Source organism: Lepisma saccharinum, chromosome 20 (assembly GCF_977018435.1).
Source record: "Lepisma saccharinum chromosome 20, izLepSacc3.1, whole genome shotgun sequence".
NCBI classification, from domain to species: domain Eukaryota; kingdom Metazoa; phylum Arthropoda; class Insecta; order Zygentoma; family Lepismatidae; genus Lepisma; species Lepisma saccharinum.
Window position 1 is genome coordinate 36,515,582 of NC_139248.1, and position 26,170 is coordinate 36,541,751.

Sequence of the window (26,170 nt, forward strand, 5' to 3'; positions counted from 1 at the left end):
CCGTTTCCAGTATCTTCTCGTAAAATTTGGTGCACGATGGTGATTTCATCAAACAACATGTTCTGTTCTCGTAGCCTGTTTCTGACTCAAGTACAAGCGATTCAAGGAGACTCAAATTATGGATTTTTTACATCACTGACACCTTCGTATCGTGCCATTGAAACACACAGTTTGCGATAAATCCTTGTCTCCGTGAGCCTGTTGTAAAAGCCTTAAGATTTTACTGATTATTATTTTTTCCAGTTAAACAAAGGAAGGTGTTATCCACTTCTTGTTCTCCTTGCTTGTCAACTGCCATAAAAAAATAATAGCTGCTGAAACACCACACAAGGCGTTATTAAGGACCCTCCTGCCACGTAACAGAATGCCACTGGACATACGTTCAAGGTCGTGTGGGTGTAAATATTATATAACTTCAACGTAACCATGACACAGATATTAACCCAACTCCGGAATTTTTCCGTGGTAGCATGAAAAAAAAGTGAACGAAATTGTGCAACTTCAAAGAAATTTCAAATCTCACGAGTCATACTTTATAAAACTTTATTTGTCTCATTATTAAACAAAGCTAGATCACCATATGTTAGGTCTACAGAGTGGTGAGGACTGTGGGGTTAGCCATCGAGGGGTCTAGGTTGCACCGGTGGGCGTACATTATGTACTTGTTAGAATTCTACTGTAGGTCAGTTTCGAATTAGCCATTAACATACAAATGTATTTAAATAAAAACTATGTATAACTCGACCAAAATAAGAAATGGCCCTTAAACTGAATAAGTGGACAGTGATTTGTCTTGTCATCTTGCTTCTCCCACGCTTGTGCTCAGGTACCCCCGTGTTGCAATATTCAAATCTTCCCTCCCTTGCATAGTCATAAAAAAATCAACTACGTTAAAAATTACGCCTGTGTTTACACAGTGTACGATATTTTCCTTCATGATAAGCACTGAACGATGTGGCAACGATCTGATTAACAATGCAGGATTATATGGTAAGTAACTAGTTGAATCCCCAACTCTGAGAGGGGTTTTCTCGTCTTGGTCGAGCTGTAGGTTTTCTTTATTTTCTAGGAGAGAACGAAGATGCTGAGAAACAGTAAAGAGATAACTCCCACCAAAACAAATCGAGATCAACAAGACCAAAGAAAGTCGCAGGTTGGTGGAGAACAAGAACAGTTTCCGCGAAAGCCTAAGATGGAGGACCAGGAAGCAATTACGTCATTCCAAGAGTTTTCAACGAAATCGGTGGACCCGATCGATGCTTCAAACTCCAATTCATCCTTGGTAACATCAACAGATAGTCATGAAGTTGATGATCGTATCCGATCTTTAGACGATGCAGACAGAATATCAGTCCGTGGTAAGACTAGGTTAAGAATTTCCTTTCTCCTAGTTGATTGAATTGCTTGAGGTGGAGCATTATCCTGATAGCAATTAATGAGTCTTGCTAGCTTTAATTTCTTTGCTCAAACTCAATTTAATCTGTACTACCCCTTAACACACAACTTCTAGTACATATTTACAACATGAAAGATTTATTTAGAAATAACCTAGTTTCATCTACTCGGTAAACACTAACATAAATATTACATCTGATAGAGAATAGAATAGCTCTAATTGTATTTTTATTTTTTCTGTGTTTGATCGATAAATTATGATGTACAGACAAGTTAATCTGTGAATTTCCACAATATTTAATTAATTCTGCTGATATGAAACCCATTAAACGTGCTGGTTATTTTAAAACTGTATAATTGTAGCTTTAATTTTAGCAACAGTAGATTCTGTACAGATTTATCCTCTGTGGATGTTTCTTACTTGTGATTTGTCTCTTGTATGAACAATTAATTAAAGTAATTTTTAACTTGTTTACAATGTAACTCACATCACACAAGAATTCTTTGTTTTAGCATATATCAAGTTTATTCTAGGTTTACATCCTTTTTCTAAACTCATTTACACTTTTATGTCAATCTCTGATATTTTTATTTTTGCTGTGGTTTCAATTTCAATAATTTTTCTTGTATTCTATTTTCTTACTTACGTCTGTAACAGCCTAAATTTAGAAACATCAACCATTCTCGTAACTGTATTAGATAATGACATTATCAAACCACAGCTTCTTTATGGAACATTTTGGCTAAACTACGATCGAATCCCGGTTCTCTGGCATGGCATAACTCTTCCATCCGTCTTGAGCATGGTAGACTTCATACTCAGTTCGAGTCCTGTTCGAATCTAAATTTTCCACTAAATGTGGATGGATAACTGTTAAAAGGTTAACTTTGTATTTCGGCTTCTTATATCTTCATAATATGAAAGTTTTAAATCATTAATATTATTACAATATTCATTAAAGTGTTGTTTTCTGGGCAACATCACGTTGAAAGATATGTTGTGGTATTATGTCTTCTTGCCTTAGTTATAATAATACTAATGTTCCTAAGGATAATAAATTTCAGTTGACTAGAAATGTCTTTAACAATTAATGTTTTTTTTCTAACATGTACTTCTTTCCTTTCAACTTTTCTTTCAGAAAGTCTTTTGGAAGGTTCATTAGGAGTGCCGTTTAAAGGAAGTCCTAAGAAACACGGATGGAAGAATCAGTATGTTATCCTCACATCGGAACATTTCGTATTCTACACTTCTTTAAAAGGAAAGAGCAGTGCCAAGCCATCATTCGCACTGGACTTGAAGTAAGAAAATAACCAGCAGTATCTAAATGTCACTAAACACACGGCCATGAAAATAGGAAGCTGGACAGAATTGCGCTGTTACCACATATGCGAAAAGCAAACCGAGAGCGGGACAAAAGCCGCTGCTTCCCGCGCACTGTGTGGCAACGTCAACCGGGCTGCGTTGCTAGTTCGAGCTTCAGACCGACCTCTCTTCGGGTCACTTTGGAATCCCATTCGATACAGAGCTGGTGGTCGTGTGAATTGAAAGTTCGTTACAGGCCACAGAATCGGAGTCCCATATCTACACGTCGAACTGCTCTTAAACCTCCGAACGCACGGGATTGTGCTCCGACGTGGCAACAGCGCGAACTTCTACCACCCGCCTAATATCATGACCGTGCGTTTAGTTAATGTTCTGTAGTAGTAAGTACATTTTTGTATTGAAATGAAAATGTTGAGTGTCTCAGCTGCATCGTCAATATGTACCTTACAAATAACCATACCAAGGACAGGTCTTAAATAAGACAAACATTTTTTATTAAAGTTCATAATGTGGAGATAAATTCTTTACTCTATTAAAAGCATCAAAATATCCGAGGCCTATGCTAAAAGTTGAGGCTGTAAAGGAGCACTGAGCACACAAATCTACAACATATAGCCTCGCAGCTGTGCTCAGGCGTTAGAATCTCGTTCACCTGCAAGGCTGCAGTTACCGGTGTACTACGTGCAAGTGAAGTACTACATCCCTACATGTGATTTAGTGAAATTAATGCAAGCGAAATCAGAAGAGAACATTGTTAAAACCTTACATTGATAGCGTACCAAATGGTAACTGTTCTCTATGCATGTTTTTTTTCATGAGAATGCACAAGATAGGACTTATTTTCAGTTTGTTGTTTTAATACTTGCAATCCGATTTCATGTTCTATCAATGAGAAGAGTAAGATTTTGTGCCAGGAAGAATATTAATTTCCTATTGAAAAGCAATTTAAAATTTCCAATTTTATTTCCAAGTGAAATCCAACATATAATAGTGTTTTCATTTTAGTTTACAGCTTTAGTTTATATTGTTGCTTGGTAGGAGTGCCGACCATACGGCTGCAATAGGCTGACCTCCAGAGTGGTTAACACAAGTGGTGGCGATTGGGTTACAATACCGGGGGGGGGGGGGGGGCAAGGTGCTTAAACTGGTGGGGAAAATACAGTATATTTCTCTTTGCAGATAAGGTTTAGCATAGTGCGGGAGCACCACCGCACAAGGTGACGCCAAGGGTCTCAGGTTCGAGCCCCGATCTGGGCATGGGTGTTCTTTGTGAGTGTCTCTTCATCAATTTCATCATGTCATTACTCATCCTCATTTTCGAGATTAGCCAAAAGTGGCATAAAAACGAAGTAAAGTAAAACAAATCAATTAACAATAATCATGCGGTTGCAGTGTACTCTGCTAAGTCTTATTTTACAAAAAAACATACATATATTTATTAGACATTCCAGTAAATACCTATAAAGTTTTCCAAATTATTTGTGTAAATACATATTTTGGCGTTAACGCATAAAATAGACAAAATATGCTATAAATTATTAAATTACTGTCTATACAGAACTCCACAACATACCGGTCACTACTGTTTCTGTTGTTTTGTCAACCATTTGGCATTCATTTAGAACAGTGTTCATCTAAATTCACCAGCATTTGTCAGGAGACAGGCATTACGATGCAGCGAACATCACACTGAAGAAAAGAAACAATACGATTCTGAAACTTTCTGTCATAATAAATGCAATTTGCTCCACACAATGAATCCACGTTACGTAAACACCACATCCCACAGTCTTACGAAGAAACTGTGCCCGTTTGCGCGAACATTGAACAAACTCGCGAGTTGGAAAATCCACGGGTCAGGGTGACACTCGAGTTAGGATCCTTTTCAATTGCGCCAATCTGAAAGACATTCCACCCCGCGCGAGTCACGAAACCCCGGCTTCACTATAGGATAGCAGCTAGCATCGGAGCAAGTGCCTAAACGTCATACAGATGGAAGCACGTGATTGGTTACCTGCTTCGAGAAGGCGTGTTTCCGCTAATGGTGTGGCTCCATGACAAAAGAAGAGAAAGGATGTCGATAACGGGACTTTGGTATCTCCGTAAACAGTGACAACGGACTGCCACAAGAAAATCTCAAGCACGTGATAAAGTTGAGGAAAAGTATTTACGTGAATAAATGTTGATATTTTATTGCAGCTTGCGATCATAGTAAGTAGTTCTACAGTGATGTTTGCAATAGCTTTCGATGTATACATGTACCTTCACGTAGTATTCACGATCGTTTATGGCTAGGACTATTCCATTTCCTCCGGCTAGTGGGTGTATGTATATGTTTGTATTGCACGTTCAGTTCTAGAAACTCTGTACTGAAGAATGTGCACAGTAAGCATCTGCCAAAGTATATACTTAATAGCATACTATATATTTATAGCTTTCTACATTCGCAGTTTGAGTCTATTACTTCCCATTGTACATTTATTTAATTTTGAAATTCTGAAGTGATACATTACCGGTTGCGGACGGCAGCCATTACTCCGCTGCGCGTGGATTAACTCCGCTTTTACTCGACGATATCGGAGGGTAAAGTTTACCCTCCTTTTACTCCCAGCTTACCCGGCGTTTCTGTTGGTGCAACAGGTATTCAGCCGAGTTAACTGTGAGTTACTCTTACTCGCGAGTAAATCGGCGTTGGTGCAAACGGGCATGAAGAAGAAGAAGTGTGTTTCAGTCAGTCATTTTCGATGAAAATATTTATGGCTTCTAGTAATTAAAACATAAAGAAGACCAATCTTTTTCAGTTTTTAACACCTAAAACTCCGCTTCATACTCATCAACGTCAATAGCCTAAAATGGCAGAAAATCGACTCAAGGACAATTACCAACACATATTTTACCATCAAGTATTCGAATTGTTTATCCATTGAATATTTATATTCCTCTACAATTTTGGGATAAGCTATGAAATCTTAGTCAAAATGTTGTATCATATTTGTATTTTTTTTTAATTTAAAGTCACATTTATGTCATTTTTGGTTCATCGCGACCAAGAGGATGAGTGATCCTTAGATGAAATTGATGAAGGGACAGTCACACGTAACATCCATGAGCAGGCGAGATTCGAGCCGGGTAACTTCGCTGGTAAATCCGAAAGTCGACTACTTAACATTTCAAGAGCAAGAAGATTGTAAATGTAATACATATTTCTTCTCGTTAACTAAAATGGAAACCAACTAATATAAAATTATAATAAAGAAACATTGGAATTCATTATAGCAAGAAAACTTTAACAGACTTACATACATTTACGAATTTATGTATGTAATTATAATTAATGTGTTTGATGGTAAGTCAAATACATAGTACATATAATATTTTAAACCTTGATAAGTATGATAATGTATATTCTTAATACTTCAAGATGGTGATGGAATACAAAACGCACGACCATGAAAATATGCGGCTGGGTATAATTGCGCTGATGTCACATACGGGCAAAGCAGCTAGAGCGGGACATAAGTCGCTGGTTCCCGCGCACTGCGGCGACGTCAACCGGGCTGCATTGCCTAGTTCGAGCGTCAGACAGATTTCTCTCCGGAGCAACTTTGTGTCATCTCCTACCTTTACAGGAAATACTGTCAGTTTGTATCGCATGGATTACAGAGACCAACTCTACAACGATATCTTCCATTCTCTTAAACCTCCGAACACACGGGTTTGTGCTCCGACGTGGCAACAGCGCCAACTTCTGCCACCCGCCTAATTTCATGGTCGTGCGTTTAGACACCTTCATCCACTAGAGCTCTTCAAGTGTCAGTATATTGCTGTTGAAAAGTGGGTGCACACTTGCAAAATGCCACAATTTAAAATCTCGAAAGTTCAAGAAAGAATATGTACGATTTACAAGGAGTGAAATACAATGTAAATCTTTGATCTGTTACAGGAAAGTTCTCCTTGTAAGACCAATCTCCCAAGAAGACGCTGGACAAGTCAATGCTAAGGATTTCAATCGTGTCTTTGAAGTAAGTGATGCTTTGCATTAGTCTATGAATCTGCGAGTACTTGGAGCGTTTTGGGTAGAGGAAGCTGCTCCTCGTGTAAGGCTATGGTCACATTGGGCACGGCTAGTGTGTGTACGCGACAGAAAAAAGACAGAACAAACAACACCATGCAAACAACTGTGGTCGATCACATTGAAACCTGGCTACTCTGCTACTCTGGTGTGCACGGTCGTGTGTAGAGAGAGAGAGAAAGAGAGAGAGAGAGAGAAAGTTATGATCGAATGGAACCAAATCATTTTGTTATTTCCGGCCGAATTCGCAAGAGTAGTGTCATTATACTTGCTTATTGCGTTGTTTGGGTGACAGTATGGACAATATAAAGTTTATTGACTTGGTTTACGAACACACACCATTTAGTGTTCCTTTCAGAAAATTTGCTCGGGGGCGCATTCCAGAGAGCCGGGAGGGCGTTGTGAATCTTATCTGCAAAACACAACATATGTGCGTTTAACATTGTGAATTACGAACCAGTGATCGTTCGTGGTTCGTCAATGAACTTGACGCTGAGCGTTAAAGGTGGGAAATGACGTACAGTAACAAAAATAAAGTAGGATGAGGTGAACTAAGTATACTTAGTAATTCAATGTGGAAAGACATAGGTTTCTCTTCTTATTTGTTTATTTCTTTTTATTAGTCTGTTGTGTAACATTTACAAATATTATCTTGTGCAATTAGCATTACAATAGTAAATAGTAAATTACAAAATATCACCTACTTTTACATTTTATCATCCAGAACAAATTCCTAGATTGTGAACCATGAAAAATATTACAATTATTAAACTCAATAGAACACATCATGCAGAGCTTAAGATGGCATGAAGAATTTACAGCAATCTTATCCTGCGAGCTTCTTCGTGGCATATAAATCTACTGTTTTCTCCAGAAAATCATCAGTTGGAATCGTAGGTCCCTCAATGCTTATTATCATGCAATGCATTGAAGTTCCTGTTAGCATTCTACTTCTTGTCCTAGTTAGTATCATATTCATAGCACTGAAAGACCTTTCTACGCCGGCTGTCGTTACGGGAATGGTTCATAGAGTTTCTTCAACTCGCAATATCCCACGTCAGCTTCTAAGATTTTCAACAATGGACTGTCAGCTTCTCAAGCATCGACTTTACAAAACATTTGTAGGACTTGAGGTCAGTAGAGGTTGACCGACTTAAGCTCGCTCGCTATTTAATATTCGCAATTCATTTGCACGTACTTATAACTAATTTGCACGGGTGTTAATTAATTTTCACGTACTTAGAACTAATTTGCACGTACTTAGAATTAATTTCCATGTACTTAGAGTACTTTACATTTATGTATTTGCATGTTTATAACTTTTTATGAATATATAATTATTTATTTTATGAAAAATATGTATATAAAAGGTAATTAGAGGTACTAAACGGTATGCATATGGTTTTATATTCATTACTGCAAAGTATGTAATGTATAAATCGATAATAATTAATGTTTATAATATTGAAAATAAGTTTTCTATGGTTTATGAACCGCTATGAACGGTGGTAATGGCTGTAGGTACAGGTCCAATTACGATTGGGGACGGTCCCGGTACTCGAACCCGCGATATGCAACGTTATTAACTAGTACTATGTAATAATGTATTTCATTATGTTATGAAAGACGATGGTACGACATGCTAGACAGAATACTGTCTCCGAATCTGAGCTCCGCGCTGAGGGTAGACGAGAAAGGAATTTGGGAGATGTGCGGTCAAGGTCAAATGACGTCACAACGTCAGAACAAACAAAGAACCCGATTGACCAATCAGAACCGGTTTTTTCAAGGTTAACCAGTACGCAAGAACAGGGGAAAGCTATGCAATACTGTAGGGCAGGGGAGGGATTCAACCAGACAACAAAGGATGTCTGAGAATGCGCAGCAAGCTATGCGTCGCTTGTAGAACCGGTTTCCGCCGCCAATTAATATTCCGCTCAGATTTGCCTCCAAGGCACAGGACGCTTTAGCGCAGGTTTTTTTTATCTGTACTATGAAGAAGGGAGAGCTATTAGGGACGGGGCCTACAGTTTTCACCATTTGCTTTTATCACGGGGTAACGAACCTAGGACCCTTTGATTATTGATTTAGGTAGTAAATGTATGTTACTGTGTGCTATTTAACTTAATTTTGAGTTTATTTTTTACCAAACTTTGACTTTATGTCAAATCTTTTACAAGTTTTTATGTATTTTTACCAAAATAACACTATTTATACTATTCAGGCAACATTTTTTATTAAATTCTGGACTCGCAAAGATATTTTTACAACTTTTTAACTTATTATTTTACAATTTTATGTTAATTTTTTTACCAAAATAACACTATTTGCACTATTCAGGCAACATTTTTTATTAAATTTTGAACTCGCAAAGATATTTTTTCAACTTTTAACTTGTTATTTTACAACTTTATATTAATTTTTTACCAAAATAACACTATTTGTACTATTCAAGCAACATTTTTTATTAAATTTTGCACTCACAAAAAACATTTTTACAACTTTTTAACTTATTATTTTACAACTTTATGTTAATTTTTTTTACCAAAATAACACTATTTGTACTATTCAGGCAACATTTTTTATTAAATTTTGCACTCACAAAGACATTTTTTTCAACTTTTAACTTATTATTTTACAACTTTAAGTTAATTTTTTACCAAAATAACACTATTTGTACTATTCAAGCAACATTTTTTATTAAATTTTGGACTCACAAAGACATTTTTTTCTACGTTTAACTTATTATTTTACAACTTTATGTTAATTTTTTACCAAAATAACACTATTTGTACTATTCAGGCAACATTTTTTTATTAAATTTTGGACTCACAAAGACATTTTTTCAACTTTTAACTTATTATTTTACAACTTTATGTTAATTTTTACCAAAATAACACTATTTGTACTATTCAGGCAACATTTTTTATTAAATTTTGTATTTACAAAGAGATTTTTTCAACTTTTAATTTATTATTTACAAGTTTATGCCTATTTTTTTACTCAAATAACACAATTCAATCTGTTCAGGAAAGACTTTTAGTTACATTTTCTACACACAAAGTGTGTGTTCTCAACTTCTATCTGTTTATTTCACAAGTTTAGGCTTATTATTACCAAAATAACACAATTCAATCTGTTCAGGAAAGACTTTTAGTCGCATTTTCGACACACAGAGTGTGTGTTCTCAACTTCTATCTGTTTATTTCACAAGTTTATACCTATTTTTAACCTAAATAACACTATTTACACTATTCAGGAAAGACTTTTAGTTACATTTTCGGCACACGAAGTGTGTGTTCTCAACTTTTATTTGTTTATTTCTCAAGTTTAGCCTAATATTTACTCAAATAGCACGATTTGATCGTGTCTTTTATTACATTTTGGACGCACACACACACACACACACACACACACACACACACACACACACACAGAGAGAGAGAGAGAGAGAGAGAGAGAGAGAGAGAGAGAGAGAGATTTTTTCCAAGTTTACAGGATTATTCTCTAGTTTACTCAAATAACACAATTTAGATGTGTTTTGAATTATATTTTGGATGCAAAAGTATGTTTTGACAAGTTCTACCCTTTTATTATTTTACAAGTTTAGGCTTATTATTACTCAAATAACACAATTTAATCCAGTCAGGAAGGATTTGTTATTATATTTTGGATGCACAAAGAGAGGTTTTCAACTTTTTTATTGATTTTTTGCAGGGTATGTATTAATTTTTATTTATTTTGTTTTGTATCATATATACATTTACAAATTTTTAACTTAGAGTTTAGTATTTATTTAATTTTTTCAAAAACACTAAAAAAAGTACTTTTAGCTAAAATGTAAGCCACAGAATATATTATTATTATTATTATTATTAGGGTTTACTGATTTCCACTATGCTATTTTTTGGTTCTGTATTTCTATATGTATTTATTTAGGGCAGGTTACGCCTGCCACGTAGGGAAGTTTGTTTATTTTAGAGTTTGCTGAGTATTTTGTTATTGCTATACTAGGTAAAAGTTTTCTAAATATACCAGATAGAGCTCTCTATACTTTTGTTTTTGCTATTTTGGAGATGATGCGATCAGCACCACTCTCCATCTGCTTTTTATTTTATGTACCCAATATTATTTTGAGGCTTAGTGAATTCTAGAGCCTATTTATGCAGGAGAGAGGAGAGAGGACTTGAAAATTTTGATCTCAGACAACCCACAACTATTTGTCAGAGTATTTTAAAGGATATTTTATACTTATTATGTGCCACTAGAATATCAAAGCTTGCTTAATTTTTATGTCTGTAACGCATTTATTGTATTTCTAGCTAAGATTTACTGGATAAAGTACACGAAATGTTTAACATTTCAACTATTTGCTTTTATACGAGGGCAATTTTTTAGTGTAACGAAAATTATGATGTGTCTATGAGGTCTGAAACCCCTTTACCGAGGGTCCATATTTGGACGCTTACTAATATTGTTTTTTCCCCTTACATATAACAATTTAACAATATAATTACAATACGAAGTTAACAGACGGCTTAGGGGCCTAGGTCCACTTTCCAAACTTTTTTACTATTCTAGAAGAATTATTTAGCTTTATAGCCTTTTTCAAGGTATTTTTGAAGTATTACTGGCTTCTTTGGGTGCATCAACACTTGGGTTATTTCCATTTGGTTTATTATACGAGGTTTATTTTTTACTCTAAGATCAATATATGTCTCCGAGGACTAAAATACATTTATTGAAGCTAAAAGCTTAGGCTGTAACTAGGGACTTAGCATGTATATCGACAATTTATAGGACAACACGAACCTTACAAAGGATTATAGGTGATGTACGACCACACGCCAGAGCTTTGTTAATCTGCAAGAAGCAGTTGCAACTAATGCTATGAGGATATAATGTTAATTTTTCATTGTTTCACAAGGAGGCTATTTTTTATACAACCAATATTTGCTTTTTCAAGTAACTACATGTACCAGAAGCACACATGCCAACACTAACTAGATTTTGATTTATACTATCTCAGGTGCTAAATGTATCAAGAACACTGATTGTATATATTTTTGAGAATCCAACTATATCAGGATTTTTCTATGTAAGTATATTTTTATTGACTGGCTTATTTAACAGATCAAACAGAAAGACGGCAAAATTCACTAAATGTAGGTGATTGCATGAAAATAACTAGATCAAGGGGTGACCAACAGTGAGCTGAATGTATATATAGAGGGTTGCGCTCTATTATTCTCACCTTCGCTGGATTGGCGAAGGAACGCACTTGTGGGCGGTAGAACCTGAACGGGCTCCACCATGGCATCGGAGACTCGAAGCAGATGTTTTGGAGGATGAACCCAAGTAGGGTCATAGGCGCTACGACCAATTTGGTCATTGCTTTTTATATGAGGAACCAATTTGGCCCACTCCCAAAATTAACTTAGATTGCTTATAACTTATGAAATTTGAAGTCTGCACAAGATCCGATGACAAAATTTAAAAATTGTAATCGCCCAGACAGGGATTCGAACCCTGGACAGATAGGTTAAAAGCCTAGCGCTATACAAACTAAGCTACCTGCATTTTTAAAAAGTTAGTTATGTTAAGAAATATATTGAAACACCTGAGAACACTCTTGGTCTGGTTCGACAGAGAAGGAGACAACATTTCCAAATTTTTACAGACTGGGTGTATTTTTCCACTATAGAGGCCTTCACTATATGTAATTCGAAACGCTAAAGTTCAGCTAGCTTCCAAAATTGAGGTAAAAATTGTGTTTGGCGAGATTAACAAGTTACAATTATATCCAGTTACGGACAAGTAAAGCTAAAAGTCTAAGATTTGCTGTACTAGCCAAGTTTTAGTAACATTTTCTTCACTTTAGTACAAATATCAAAGAAATAGGTATATTTTATTTATAATTTGACAAAATGTACTAGTATTTAATTCACAAAGTTAGGTAAAAAACAGTATTTTTTTTAAATATTGTTACTGCCTTCAAATTTTATGTTATTTAGCCACTAACAACTGGTTTACACTGCTTGGCATTTTTTAAATAGGAAAAGAAGAAATTATTTGTTTAGTATTTTTACTACTTTATATTTATTTAAGAAAACAATTCTACACTTTAACTTAATTTTAACAAATTGTTACTAATTTATATATCAAAGTTATGTTATTTAGAGTACATAAAGGCGTATAAAGTTAATATTTGTACTTATCAGTTCAACTAACAATTATATTTTACACACAAAAGATACAGTTAAATTACTTGAATCAGAGAATAATATTTTACAGTAATTGATTCATTCAGCACTAGTCAGTACTTTTATGCATCAGAAAGTTTTCGTAATTTTCTATTACGCATGCTATTTTGGGCTATTCTTAAAATGTATTTCTAGGGCAAACTGGTTTAATTTTCTGCTTATAATGCAAAGTTGACAGTTTTCGCACAATGCATTGTACATTTGTTATATTCTCTACGTACAATCCAAATATTATGCTTATTTAATGTATAACTAACTAACTCTCTATTCTTCTTAAACCCGAAGTTTCATGGCTGCAGCAACACATGCCTTTCATCTGTCCCTGTCCTGAGCAAGATCTATATACTCCTTTCCTTCCCCACCAATTTCCTTTAGGTCCATCTCTCCATTATCCCTCCATCTTTGTTTTGGCCTTCCTATTGATCTTTTACCATCAGGTTTCCCAACAAGAATCCTGTATACTCTTCTTTCCTCTCCCATTCGTACCACATGATCTACACACCTAAGTCTTCTTGATTTAATCATTCTAATAATATCTGGACATGAATACAAATTATGTACTTCTAATTTATGTAACCTTCTCCACTCATTTGTCTCCTCATCTGTTTTAGGCCCAAATATTTTCCTAAGGATCTTATTTTCAAATAGTCTCAATTTATGTTCCTTTTTTCAATCTAAGGGACCAGGTTTATTTACTGTATTTAACTTTTATTTTTTGTAATTAACAAAAATTAAAAGCTTATACTGTAGTTATTATATCATTTTCTATCAGCTTATTTTGAAATTAATATTATTAGTTATAGTCTTTGATTTATAACTATATTGCTTTTTTATCAATTTATCTAAGAGTACACGCAGACAAACACATGTGTACACACGTTTATGTAAATAGATATGCCTTTTTTCAATAGTTTAGTATGAAGATTGCACTTTAGCTATTTAAGCAAGGGTAGGAAAGGTAGGATTTCTGAGAATTTGTTGCAGGATTTTGTTGTCCAAGTATAGATGAGAACTGAGCTGGGAGACTGTTTTGAACACTTTCATGAGAGTTTGCATGTGAACTGTATGCAAATTGAGCACTATTGACTGTGCATGCTTCTAAGTTTTGCTGTTATTTCACATCAACTTTGTGAGACTGTAGACAGTTTTCCTGTTTCAAGTAGTTTTTATTGATTGTATTTGTATATGTTTTGGGGACTTAGCAGTTTTATGTTATGAGGCAGTTTGTTGTAGAATATTTTTACCGGATTGTTTTGAGATATTGAGTGTCTGCTGTTTTACTTGTAATTATTTTCCTTCTTGTGTTGTGTATTTGACTATATTTTGTCCAAGTTCATAGTATTTAGAATAATTGTTATTGACTTGTAGATGTAGGGAGTAATAATCCTTTGCAAGATGCTCTATACTTTAGTCTGAACATTATTCTTAGTGTTCACTTTTGAAGCCTTAGTATTCTGGTAGTATTATTAATGTAGAGGTAAATTAGGCTGAAATGTAGGCATTTTTCTGATACATTATACTCACTTAGTTGTTTCAGCAGGTAGAAGTTGCATGATGGTTTACTGCTGATGATGTTAATTTGCTCTTCTTATGTACTACGTATGATGTAGCTTACTTGAGTAATTGGAATTTTCTACTGAAAAAAGGATTGCTTGTCTATTTTATTCCTATGTTGTTGAGTTTGTCCATAAGCAAGCCATGTTTTTACTCTATTCTATGCCTTGGAAGAATCTAGATATATTGTGTTTGCAGTTTTATGTTTCTCTAAGGTTTCAGCTATGTAGTTTTTTAAACTGTGCTAGGGGTGTGACTATTGATTTCTCTTTCTGGATGCCATGTTGGTTTCTGTGTATTCCTCTTGCTGGTTGAATTTGACTTAGGTTGTTTGCTTTTTTTCTTAGATCTTTATATGTTTATTTGTTCAGTATTTTTTATTTTTTTGAATTTTAATTATTTTAATTTTACATTAACTAACATATTTTACTTTAACAGCAAAATAATTTACTCTAGTAAAAAAACTTCTACTAACAAAAATGTACTATTATAACTTTTAATTTTAGAAAATTGTATTTTCAAAACTTTAACTTTGAAAAATTGATGTTTAATTACTTTAATTTTACATTAACTAACAAATTTTACATTAACAAAATAATTTGCCCTAGTATAAAAACTTCTACTAACAAAAATATACTATTATAACTTTTTATTTTAGAAAATTGTATTTTTAAAATTTTAACTTTGAAAAATTGAATTTTAACACACTTTGACTTTAACAATGTACTTTGATTTTTTTATGTAAAAGAATATTAAAAAAATAAAAAGTACTGAACAAATAAACATATAAAGATCTAAGAAAAAAAGCAAACAACCTAAGTCAAATTCAACCAGCAAGAGGAATACACAGAAACCAACATGGCATCCAGAAAGAGAAATCAATAGTCACACCCCTAGCACAGTTTAAAAAACTACATAGCTGAAACCTTAGAGAAACATAAAACTGCAAACACAATATATCTAGATTCTTCCAAGGCATAGAATAGAGTAAAAACATGGCTTGCTTATGGACAAACTCAACAACATAGGAATAAAATAGACAAGCAATCCTTTTTTCAGTAGAAAATTCCAATTACTCAAGTAAGCTACATCATACGTAGTACATAAGAAGAGCAAATTAACATCATCAGCAGTAAACCATCATGCAACTTCTACCTGCTGAAACAACTAAGTGAGTATAATGTATCAGAAAAATGCCTACATTTCAGCCTAATTTACCTCTACATTAATAATACTACCAGAATACTAAGGCTTCAAAAGTGAACACTAAGAATAATGTTCAGACTAAAGTATAGAGCATCTTGCAAAGGATTATTACTCCCTACATCTACAAGTCAATAACAATTATTCTAAATACTATGAACTTGGACAAAATATAGTCAAATACACAACACAAGAAGGAAAATAATTACAAGTAAAACAGCAGACACTCAATATCTCAAAACAATCCGGTAAAAATATTCTACAACAAACTGCCTCATAACATAAAACTGCTAAGTCCCCAAAACATATACAAATACAATCAATAAAAACTACTTGAAATAGGAAAACTGTCTACAGTCTCACAAAGTTGATGTGAAATAACAGCAAAACTTAGAAGCATGCACAGTCAATAGTGCTCAATTTGCATACAGTTCACATGCAAACTCTCATGAAAGTGTTCAAAACAGTCTCCCAGCTCAGTTCTCATCTATACTTGGACAACAAAATCCTGCAACAAATTCTCAGAAATCCTACCTTTCCTACCCTTGCTTAAATAGCTAAAGTGCAATCTTCATACTAAACTATTGAAAAAAGGCATATCTATTTACATAAACGTGTGTACACATGTGTTTGTCTGCGTGTACTCTTAGATAAATTGATAAAAAAGCAATATAGTTATAAATCAAAGACTATAACTAATAATATTAATTTCAAAATAAGCTGATAGAAAATGATATAATAACTACAGTATAAGCTTTTAATTTTTGTTAATTACAAAAAATAAAAGTTAAATACAGTAAATAAACCTGGTCCCTTAGATTGAAAAAAGGAACATAAATTGAGACTATTTGAAAATAAGATCCTTAGGAAAATATTTGGGCCTAAAACAGATGAGGAGACAAATGAGTGGAGAAGGTTACATAAATTAGAAGTACATAATTTGTATTCATGTCCAGATATTATTAGAATGATTAAATCAAGAAGACTTAGGTGTGTAGATCATGTGGTACGAATGGGAGAGGAAAGAAGAGTATACAGGATTCTTGTTGGGAAACCTGATGGTAAAAGATCAATAGGAAGGCCAAAACAAAGATGGAGGGATAATGGAGAGATGGACCTAAAGGAAATTGGTGGGGAAGGAAAGGAGTATATAGATCTTGCTCAGGACAGGGACAGATGAAAGGCATGTGTTGCTGCAGCCATGAAACTTCGGGTTTAAGAAGAATAGAGAGTTAGTTAGTTATACATTAAATAAGCATAATATTTGGATTGTACGTAGAGAATATAACAAATGTACAATGCATTGTGCGAAAACTGTCAACTTTGCATTATAAGCAGAAAATTAAACCAGTTTGCCCTAGAAATACATTTTAAGAATAGCCCAAAATAGCATGCGTAATAGAAAATTACGAAAACTTTCTGATGCATAAAAGTACTGACTAGTGCTGAATGAATCAATTACTGTAAAATATTATTCTCTGATTCAAGTAATTTAACTGTATCTTTTGTGTGTAAAATATAATTGTTAGTTGAACTGATAAGTACAAATATTAACTTTATACGCCTTTATGTACTCTAAATAACATAACTTTGATATATAAATTAGTAACAATTTGTTAAAATTAAGTTAAAGTGTAGAATTGTTTTCTTAAATAAATATAAAGTAGTAAAAATACTAAACAAATAATTTCTTCTTTTCCTATTTAAAAAATGCCAAGCAGTGTAAACCAGTTGTTAGTGGCTAAATAACATAAAATTTGAAGGCAGTAACAATATTTAAAAAAAATACTGTTTTTTACCTAACTTTGTGAATTAAATACTAGTACATTTTGTCAAATTATAAATAAAATATACCTATTTCTTTGATATTTGTACTAAAGTGAAGAAAATGTTACTAAAACTTGGCTAGTACAGCAAATCTTAGACTTTTAGCTTTACTTGTCCGTAACTGGATATAATTGTAACTTGTTAATCTCGCCAAACACAATTTTTACCTCAATTTTGGAAGCTAGCTGAACTTTAGCGTTTCGAATTACATATAGTGAAGGCCTCTATAGTGGAAAAATACACCCAGTCTGTAAAAATTTGGAAATGTTGTCTCCTTCTCTGTCGAACCAGACCAAGAGTGTTCTCAGGTGTTTCAATATATTTCTTAACATAACTAACTTTTTAAAAATGCAGGTAGCTTAGTTTGTATAGCGCTAGGCTTTTAACCTATCTGTCCAGGGTTCGAATCCCTGTCTGGGCGATTACAATTTTTAAATTTTGTCATCGGATCTTGTGCAGACTTCAAATTTCATAAGTTATAAGCAATCTAAGTTAATTTTGGGAGTGGGCCAAATTGGTTCCTCATATAAAAAGCAATGACCAAATTGGTCGTAGCGCCTATGACCCTACTTGGGTTCATCCTCCAAAACATCTGCTTCGAGTCTCCGATGCCATGGTGGAGCCCGTTCAGGTTCTACCGCCCACAAGTGCGTTCCTTCGCCAATCCAGCGAAGGTGAGAATAATAGAGCGCAACCCTCTATATATACATTCAGCTCACTGTTGGTCACCCCTTGATCTAGTTATTTTCATGCAATCACCTACATTTAGTGAATTTTGCCGTCTTTCTGTTTGATCTGTTAAATAAGCCAGTCAATAAAAATATACTTACATAGAAAAATCCTGATATAGTTGGATTCTCAAAAATATATACAATCAGTGTTCTTGATACATTTAGCACCTGAGATAGTATAAATCAAAATCTAGTTAGTGTTGGCATGTGTGCTTCTGGTACATGTAGTTACTTGAAAAAGCAAATATTGGTTGTATAAAAAATAGCCTCCTTGTGAAACAATGAAAAATTAACATTATATCCTCATAGCATTAGTTGCAACTGCTTCTTGCAGATTAACAAAGCTCTGGCGTGTGGTCGTACATCACCTATAATCCTTTGTAAGGTTCGTGTTGTCCTATAAATTGTCGATATACATGCTAAGTCCCTAGTTACAGCCTAAGCTTTTAGCTTCAATAAATGTATTTTAGTCCTCGGAGACATATATTGATCTTAGAGTAAAAAATAAACCTCGTATAATAAACCAAATGGAAATAACCCAAGTGTTGATGCACCCAAAGAAGCCAGTAATACTTCAAAAATACCTTGAAAAAGGCTATAAAGCTAAATAATTCTTCTAGAATAGTAAAAAAGTTTGGAAAGTGGACCTAGGCCCCTAAGCCGTCTGTTAACTTCGTATTGTAATTATATTGTTAAATTGTTATATGTAAGGGGAAAAAACAATATTAGTAAGCGTCCAAATATGGACCCTCGGTAAAGGGGTTTCAGACCTCATAGACACATCATAATTTTCGTTACACTAAAAAATTGCCCTCGTATAAAAGCAAATAGTTGAAATGTTAAACATTTCGTGTACTTTATCCAGTAAGCCTTAGCTAGAAATACAATAAATGCGTTACAGACATAAAAATTAAGCAAGCTTTGATATTCTAGTGGCACATAATAAGTATAAAATATCCTTTAAAATACTCTGACAAATAGTTGTGGGTTGTCTGAGATCAAAATTTTCAAGTCCTCTCTCCTCTCTCCTGCATAAATAGGCTCTAGAATTCACTAAGCCTCAAAATAATATTGGGTACATAAAATAAAAAGCAGATGGAGAGTGGTGCTGATCGCATCATCTCCAAAATAGCAAAAACAAAAGTATAGAGAGCTCTATCTGGTATATTTAGAAAACTTTTACCTAGTATAGCAATAACAAAATACTCAGCAAACTCTAAAATAAACAAACTTCCCTACGTGGCAGGCGTAACCTGCCCTAAATAAATACATATAGAAATACAGAACCAAAAAATAGCATAGTGGAAATCAGTAAACCCTAATAATAATAATAATAATAATATATTCTGTGGCTTACATTTTAGCTAAAAGTACTTTTTTTAGTGTTTTTGAAAAAATTAAATAAATACTAAACTCTAAGTTAAAAATTTGTAAATGTATATATGATACAAAACAAAATAAATAAAAATTAATACATACCCTGCAAAAAATTAATAAAAAAGTTGAAAACCTCTCTTTGTGCATCCAAAATATAATAACAAATCCTTCCTGACTGGATTAAATTGTGTTATTTGAGTAATAATAAGCCTAAACTTGTAAAATAATAAAAGGGTAGAACTTGTCAAAACATACTTTTGCATCCAAAATATAATTCAAAACACATCTAAATTGTGTTATTTGAGTAAACTAGAGAATAATCCTGTAAACTTGGAAAAAATCTCTCTCTCTCTCTCTCTCTCTCTCTCTCTCTCTCTCTCTCTCTCTGTGTGTGTGTGTGTGTGTGTGTGTGTGTGTGTGTGTGCGTCCAAAATGTAATAAAAGACACGATCAAATCGTGCTATTTGAGTAAATATTAGGCTAAACTTGAGAAATAAACAAATAAAAGTTGAGAACACACACTTCGTGTGCCGAAAATGTAACTAAAAGTCTTTCCTGAATAGTGTAAATAGTGTTATTTAGGTTAAAAATAGGTATAAACTTGTGAAATAAACAGATAGAAGTTGAGAACACACACTCTGTGTGTCGAAAATGCGACTAAAAGTCTTTCCTGAACAGATTGAATTGTGTTATTTTGGTAATAATAAGCCTAAACTTGTGAAATAAACAGATAGAAGTTGAGAACACACACTTTGTGTGTCGAAAATGTAACTAAAAGTCTTTCCTGAACAGATTGAATTGTGTTATTTGAGTAAAAAAATAGGCATAAACTTGTAAATAATAAATTAAAAGTTGAAAAAATCTCTTTGTAAATACAAAATTTAATAAAAAATGTTGCCTGAATAGTACAAATAGTGTTATTTTGGTAAAAATTAACATAAAGTTGTAAAATAATAAGTTAAAAGTTGAAAAAATGTCTTTGTGAGTCCAAAATTTAATAAAAAAATGTTGCCTGAATAGTACAAATAGTGTTATTTTGGTAAAAAATTAACATAAAGTTGTAAAATAATAAGTTAAACGTAGAAAAAAATGTCTTTGTGAGTCCAAAATTTAATAAAAAATGTTGCTTGAATAGTACAAATAGTGTTATTTTGGTAAAAAATTAACTTAAAGTTGTAAAATAATAAGTTAAAAGTTGAAAAAAATGTCTTTGTGAGTGCAAAATTTAATAAAAAATGTTGCCTGAATAGTACAAATAGTGTTATTTTGGTAAAAAAAATTAACATAAAGTTGTAAAATAATAAGTTAAAAAGTTGTAAAAATGTTTTTTGTGAGTGCAAAATTTAATAAAAAATGTTGCTTGAATAGTACAAATAGTGTTATTTTGGTAAAAAATTAATATAAAGTTGTAAAATAACAAGTTAAAAGTTGAAAAAATATCTTTGCGAGTCCAAAATTTAATAAAAAATGTTGCCTGAATAGTGCAAATAGTGTTATTTTGGTAAAAAAATTAACATAAAATTGTAAAATAATAAGTTAAAAAGTTGTAAAAATATCTTTGCGAGTCCAGAATTTAATAAAAAATGTTGCCTGAATAGTATAAATAGTGTTATTTTGGTAAAAATACATAAAAACTTGTAAAAGATTTGACATAAAGTCAAAGTTTGGTAAAAAATAAACTCAAAATTAAGTTAAATAGCACACAGTAACATACATTTACTACCTAAATCAATAATCAAAGGGTCCTAGGTTCGTTACCCCGTGATAAAAGCAAATGGTGAAAACTGTAGGCCCCGTCCCTAATAGCTCTCCCTTCTTCATAGTACAGATAAAAAAAACCTGCGCTAAAGCGTCCTGTGCCTTGGAGGCAAATCTGAGCGGAATATTAATTGGCGGCGGAAACCGGTTCTACAAGCGACGCATAGCTTGCTGCGCATTCTCAGACATCCTTTGTTGTCTGGTTGAATCCCTCCCCTGCCCTACAGTATTGCATAGCTTTCCCCTGTTCTTGCGTACTGGTTAACCTTGAAAAAACCGGTTCTGATTGGTCAATCGGGTTCTTTGTTTGTTCTGACGTTGTGACGTCATTTGACCTTGACCGCACATCTCCCAAATTCCTTTCTCGTCTACCCTCAGCGCGGAGCTCAGATTCGGAGACAGTATTCTGTCTAGCATGTCGTACCATCGTCTTTCATAACATAATGAAATACATTATTACATAGTACTAGTTAATAACGTTGCATATCGCGGGTTCGAGTACCGGGACCGTCCCCAATCGTAATTGGACCTGTACCTACAGCCATTACCACCGTTCATAGCGGTTCATAAACCATAGAAAACTTATTTTCAATATTATAAACATTAATTATTATCGATTTATACATTACATACTTTGCAGTAATGAATATAAAACCATATGCATACCGTTTAGTACCTCTAATTACCTTTTATATACATATTTTTCATAAAATAAATAATTATATATTCATAAAAAGTTATAAACATGCAAATACATAAATGTAAAGTACTCTAAGTACATGGAAATTAATTCTAAGTACGTGCAAATTAGTTCTAAGTACGTGAAAATTAATTAACACCCGTGCAAATTAGTTATAAGTACGTGCAAATGAATTGCGAATATTAAATAGCGAGCGAGCTTAAGTCGGTCAACCTCTACTGAGGTCAGCAAGAACGCCTTCCACCTTAAGCGTGGGAAAATTAGCACAAAACCTTTTGACTTCGGTGTCTTACAAGTCTACTACTGACTGAAAGGTTTCAAATTGACTTGCGAATCTCATGATATCAATAGATTGATCGTTGAACCTGTTTTCCATTTCTTTAATTATACTTTCCACGTATTCCTTCATCCCACAGAAAGTTTTCGTAGCATCTTCATCAGCAACCAGGTGCGCTTCAGATCCGATATTCTTCAGTTCGGTCCTAATACGTTTTTGCAGATCATGTTTTCACACTGATTTGCAATATCCTGCAAATGCAATTTGGTTGAAGTAATTAAAGGGATGACTTTGGCCAGACTCAATTTTAACTCAACACTTTTCAGTCAGTCCATCTTTGACTCAACAATCGATTTACTTATCGTTTACAAATATATTGTTGTGTATCAATTACAAAGAAAATACCGCGTCGGCTTTGATGACAAGGAGTCGGCGCTTTTGGTGTTGAAACCACTACTGTCCATCTTTGACTCAACAATCGATTTACTTATCGTTTACAAATATATTGTTGTGTATCAATTACAAAGAAAATACCGCGTCGGCTTTGATGACAAGGAGTCGGCGCTTTTGGTGTTGAAACCACTACTGCACATTCGAGATGGGAGAGAGGAGACAAAGCCTTGCGGTTGCCAGTTTTATTCTGCTTCTTCTGTAAAATTGGACAAGTGTGGGCGTTGTTATTTACAGAGGGAAATATAAAGGCAACAATATTCGCCACACAACGTAATGCGGTCCGATGCGAGGGAAACTACGGAAGCAGAAAAGTTTTATACTTTGGTTTTGTTGTGCAATTTTGTCCGGGGGCGGTAGATTTCCTCCGGGGGTTCTCCGCTCTCTCGGTAAGGTGCCTGAAAGAAACACTGACACCATTGGTCTCAGGTGAACCAAAAACTAATTACAATTGGGAGCCAGGAAACTGTGGTTTAAATTTAATTTTTAGATATTACAATCGGAATTTTTTCGGATTTGTCCCCTCATAAAGCCGCTCTGGGCCTCACCCAGCCTCAAATCACTGGCTACCTGGAAACAACCTTGGCACACTCTTCAATATTTATTGAAGGGTTTTCTAACAGTAACAGTTCGTTGGGCTATTCGATACATTCTGCACATCACACTAACAAAACAATGACGATTTTCCTGATCCGATGAAACCAGATCCAATGTGGCAATAAAGTAAACGTTTAAGGAGAATACCCGGGTGAGCATTCATCCGAGCAGCTCGGATTGTGGAGTCGCTATCGAAAGGAGGCAGCCACTCTCTCGAGTTCATTTCTCCCCACTTATTTTTTAATCATTCACAAACTCTGCTGCTCATTTGACCAGTGTACAGAAGGTTTCACGACAGTAGAGTGAGGCTGGATAAGGAGTAAATAATTGGAGGTGCCTGTAAGTCTGGGCCCACAAGATGTGCGTAATCATAACGTTAACAGAAGTGTGACAGGAAAGCGCATTGACCAGAGAAATAGACTGGGACAATTTTCGAAAATTCCGACTGTAGGAAGCATTTTTGAGGAAAAGCGGGCAAACAACATTTTCTGAATGTATTTGATGTGCTGATTACGAATATTTTGTTTGCCACTCTCGATTTTGGTGTTATATGTTTCAAATCGCTATAAAACAAAATGGCGGCCATACGAAATGAGTTCCTATTAACTTTTGAAGGAGCAGAAAGAAAATAGTGATCTTGGTGTCAAACATTATGTTTTTGGGCATGCTGAATCCAAATATTATGTTTTCCAATCTGAAATTTTAAGCTATGTGCTCCAAATCGCTAAAAAACAAAATGGCGGTTATTCGAAATGAGTTCCTATTAACTTTGAAGGAGCAGAAAGAAAATAGTTATCTTGGTGTCAAACATTATGTTTTTGGGCATGCTGAATCCAAATATTATGTTTTCTAATCTGAAATTTTAAGCTGTTTGTTCCAAATCGCTAAAAAACAAAATGGCGGTTACGTGCATCCTAGTTTTTCTTGTATGTACGCATTGCTTGCATGATAGAATTATTTTCCTGTAGTTTACAGGAAAATAATGTCTGATGAAAGGAGCGTGTGTTCTCCTGAAACGTTACAAAGAAAAAACTGTTTTCTTATGCTTGTAATAACCGTAAACTACAGGAAAATAATACGTGCATCCATACAATGTTTCGTATCCATACTTTTGAACTAGAAATAAAACAGTGTAACAGTACGTTTTTAATACAGAGAAAAAGTATAGAACATTTCTGAAGTAAAGATGCAAAATAATAATATTATTCAAAACATAAGACCATATTGAAATATTAACAGTACCAGTGTATGATAAATCTGCACGTTATCCTTATTCAACCTTATTTTGCCTACAAAAATAGTATAACGTTTTTCTAGTCACGAATATTCATGCACTCCTTAGTGCCAGTATCTGCACATTTGCAAGCTGCAGTACATACAAGCTGGCAGGAACATGTAGCGGATATACAACCACCCAAACATCCACAGGTGACAATGTCGTAGCAGGGTTGTGGAATTGGTGGCAGCGATTGAAGTTTTGGAACGAGCTGTCCATCAACCATTTTCCATCCCAAGATAGTAGGTGGTGGTAACACAGGTTTTGGTATGACCGACTGCCTCCACACCATGGCTTGATAGTGGGCCCGTTGTACATGTAACCGTAGAGCATCGGTAGTGGGGGGGGCAGTGCTTGTGGGGTTTTTCTTTGCTGAACAGCTTTACTCTGGCTTCATCACAGCTGCTTGCATTCGGTACACCACACAACTTGCATATAAACTTCTCTGCCTTGTGTGCTGCTTCTTGTTTCAATTCGTCAACACCAAGATTTAGTAGATCATTATTATTAGTGTTAAATATTTTCCATGCTGTCTTCTTACTGATCCCAGCAATGTAGGATACTGTGTCGCATCCTGTTATGGCGTGGAGTGGGATGAGAGTTTCGAAGACAGGATCCGTAAATGAAAGCTTCTGCCTGACTTCATGTACTAGAAGGTATTTTTTTTATGTTCCTGCTCGCAACCACAATTTCGTACATCTAATCTTGTGAAATAACGCTACCAATTGCACTAATACATCTGCATCACGTGCTGAGACAGCAATGTTATCAGCACCAGAATGAAGACAGTGAACTATAGTGCAGGAGGCCTTAGAAAGAGCGTTTCGCGGGCTAACAGCAGACGTCGCTCGCACACTATTGCCGATCCTCTAGTGTCGTCTGCTCCTCAGCCGAACAAACAGGCCGAGGTAGCAAAAGGCAGAGGTCACTCACCCTTCCAGAAGGGTGCAGCGAGCTAGCTGTGGCAACCGGGCTCGCTCATTCGCAGACCTGATTGGTTCTCGCAGACACATTCCCATATTGTCGTCTGCTGTAAGCCCGCGAAGCGATCTTTCTAAGGCCTCCTGCACTATACACTTCGTGGTTTGCCTGCAATCCTTCAATAGACAAATCACGATTGTTGGTCCGTACGTCATCCTCCTTGTGAAATCCACCGGAAACCACAAATATTTTGTCTTCAGGAGCGTTGTTGATCAATTGATTAGAGAGAAAACAGGCCAAATGTTTCTTATTCTCCGAGTTAGCAAGAAAGTCACTGAATTTGTTGGGGATTGGCACGGATCCATTTTCTATTACTCTCCTTACTAAATGAGCATGTTTCAAGCGCCTATCCCTTGTTCCAGCCTTGATTGAAGTTGCGTTATAC

At 34.6% G+C, this 26,170-nt stretch overlaps 1 protein-coding gene across 2 annotated transcripts in view; it reads left to right on the forward strand.

The window, feature by feature from the left end:
• LOC146003578 (rho-associated protein kinase 1-like) overlaps nucleotides 1–26,170 on the forward strand; it is a 96,574-nt gene that overhangs the window by 63,318 nt on the left and 7,086 nt on the right. For both annotated transcript variants that reach the window (XM_083141878.1, XM_083141879.1), the window contains 3 exons: nucleotides 1,070–1,358; nucleotides 2,535–2,694; nucleotides 6,663–6,741. In XM_083141878.1, the coding sequence (XP_082998004.1) occupies nucleotides 1,070–1,358; nucleotides 2,535–2,694; nucleotides 6,663–6,741 (528 nt within the window). The remainder of the gene's footprint in view (nucleotides 1–1,069; nucleotides 1,359–2,534; nucleotides 2,695–6,662; nucleotides 6,742–26,170) is intronic.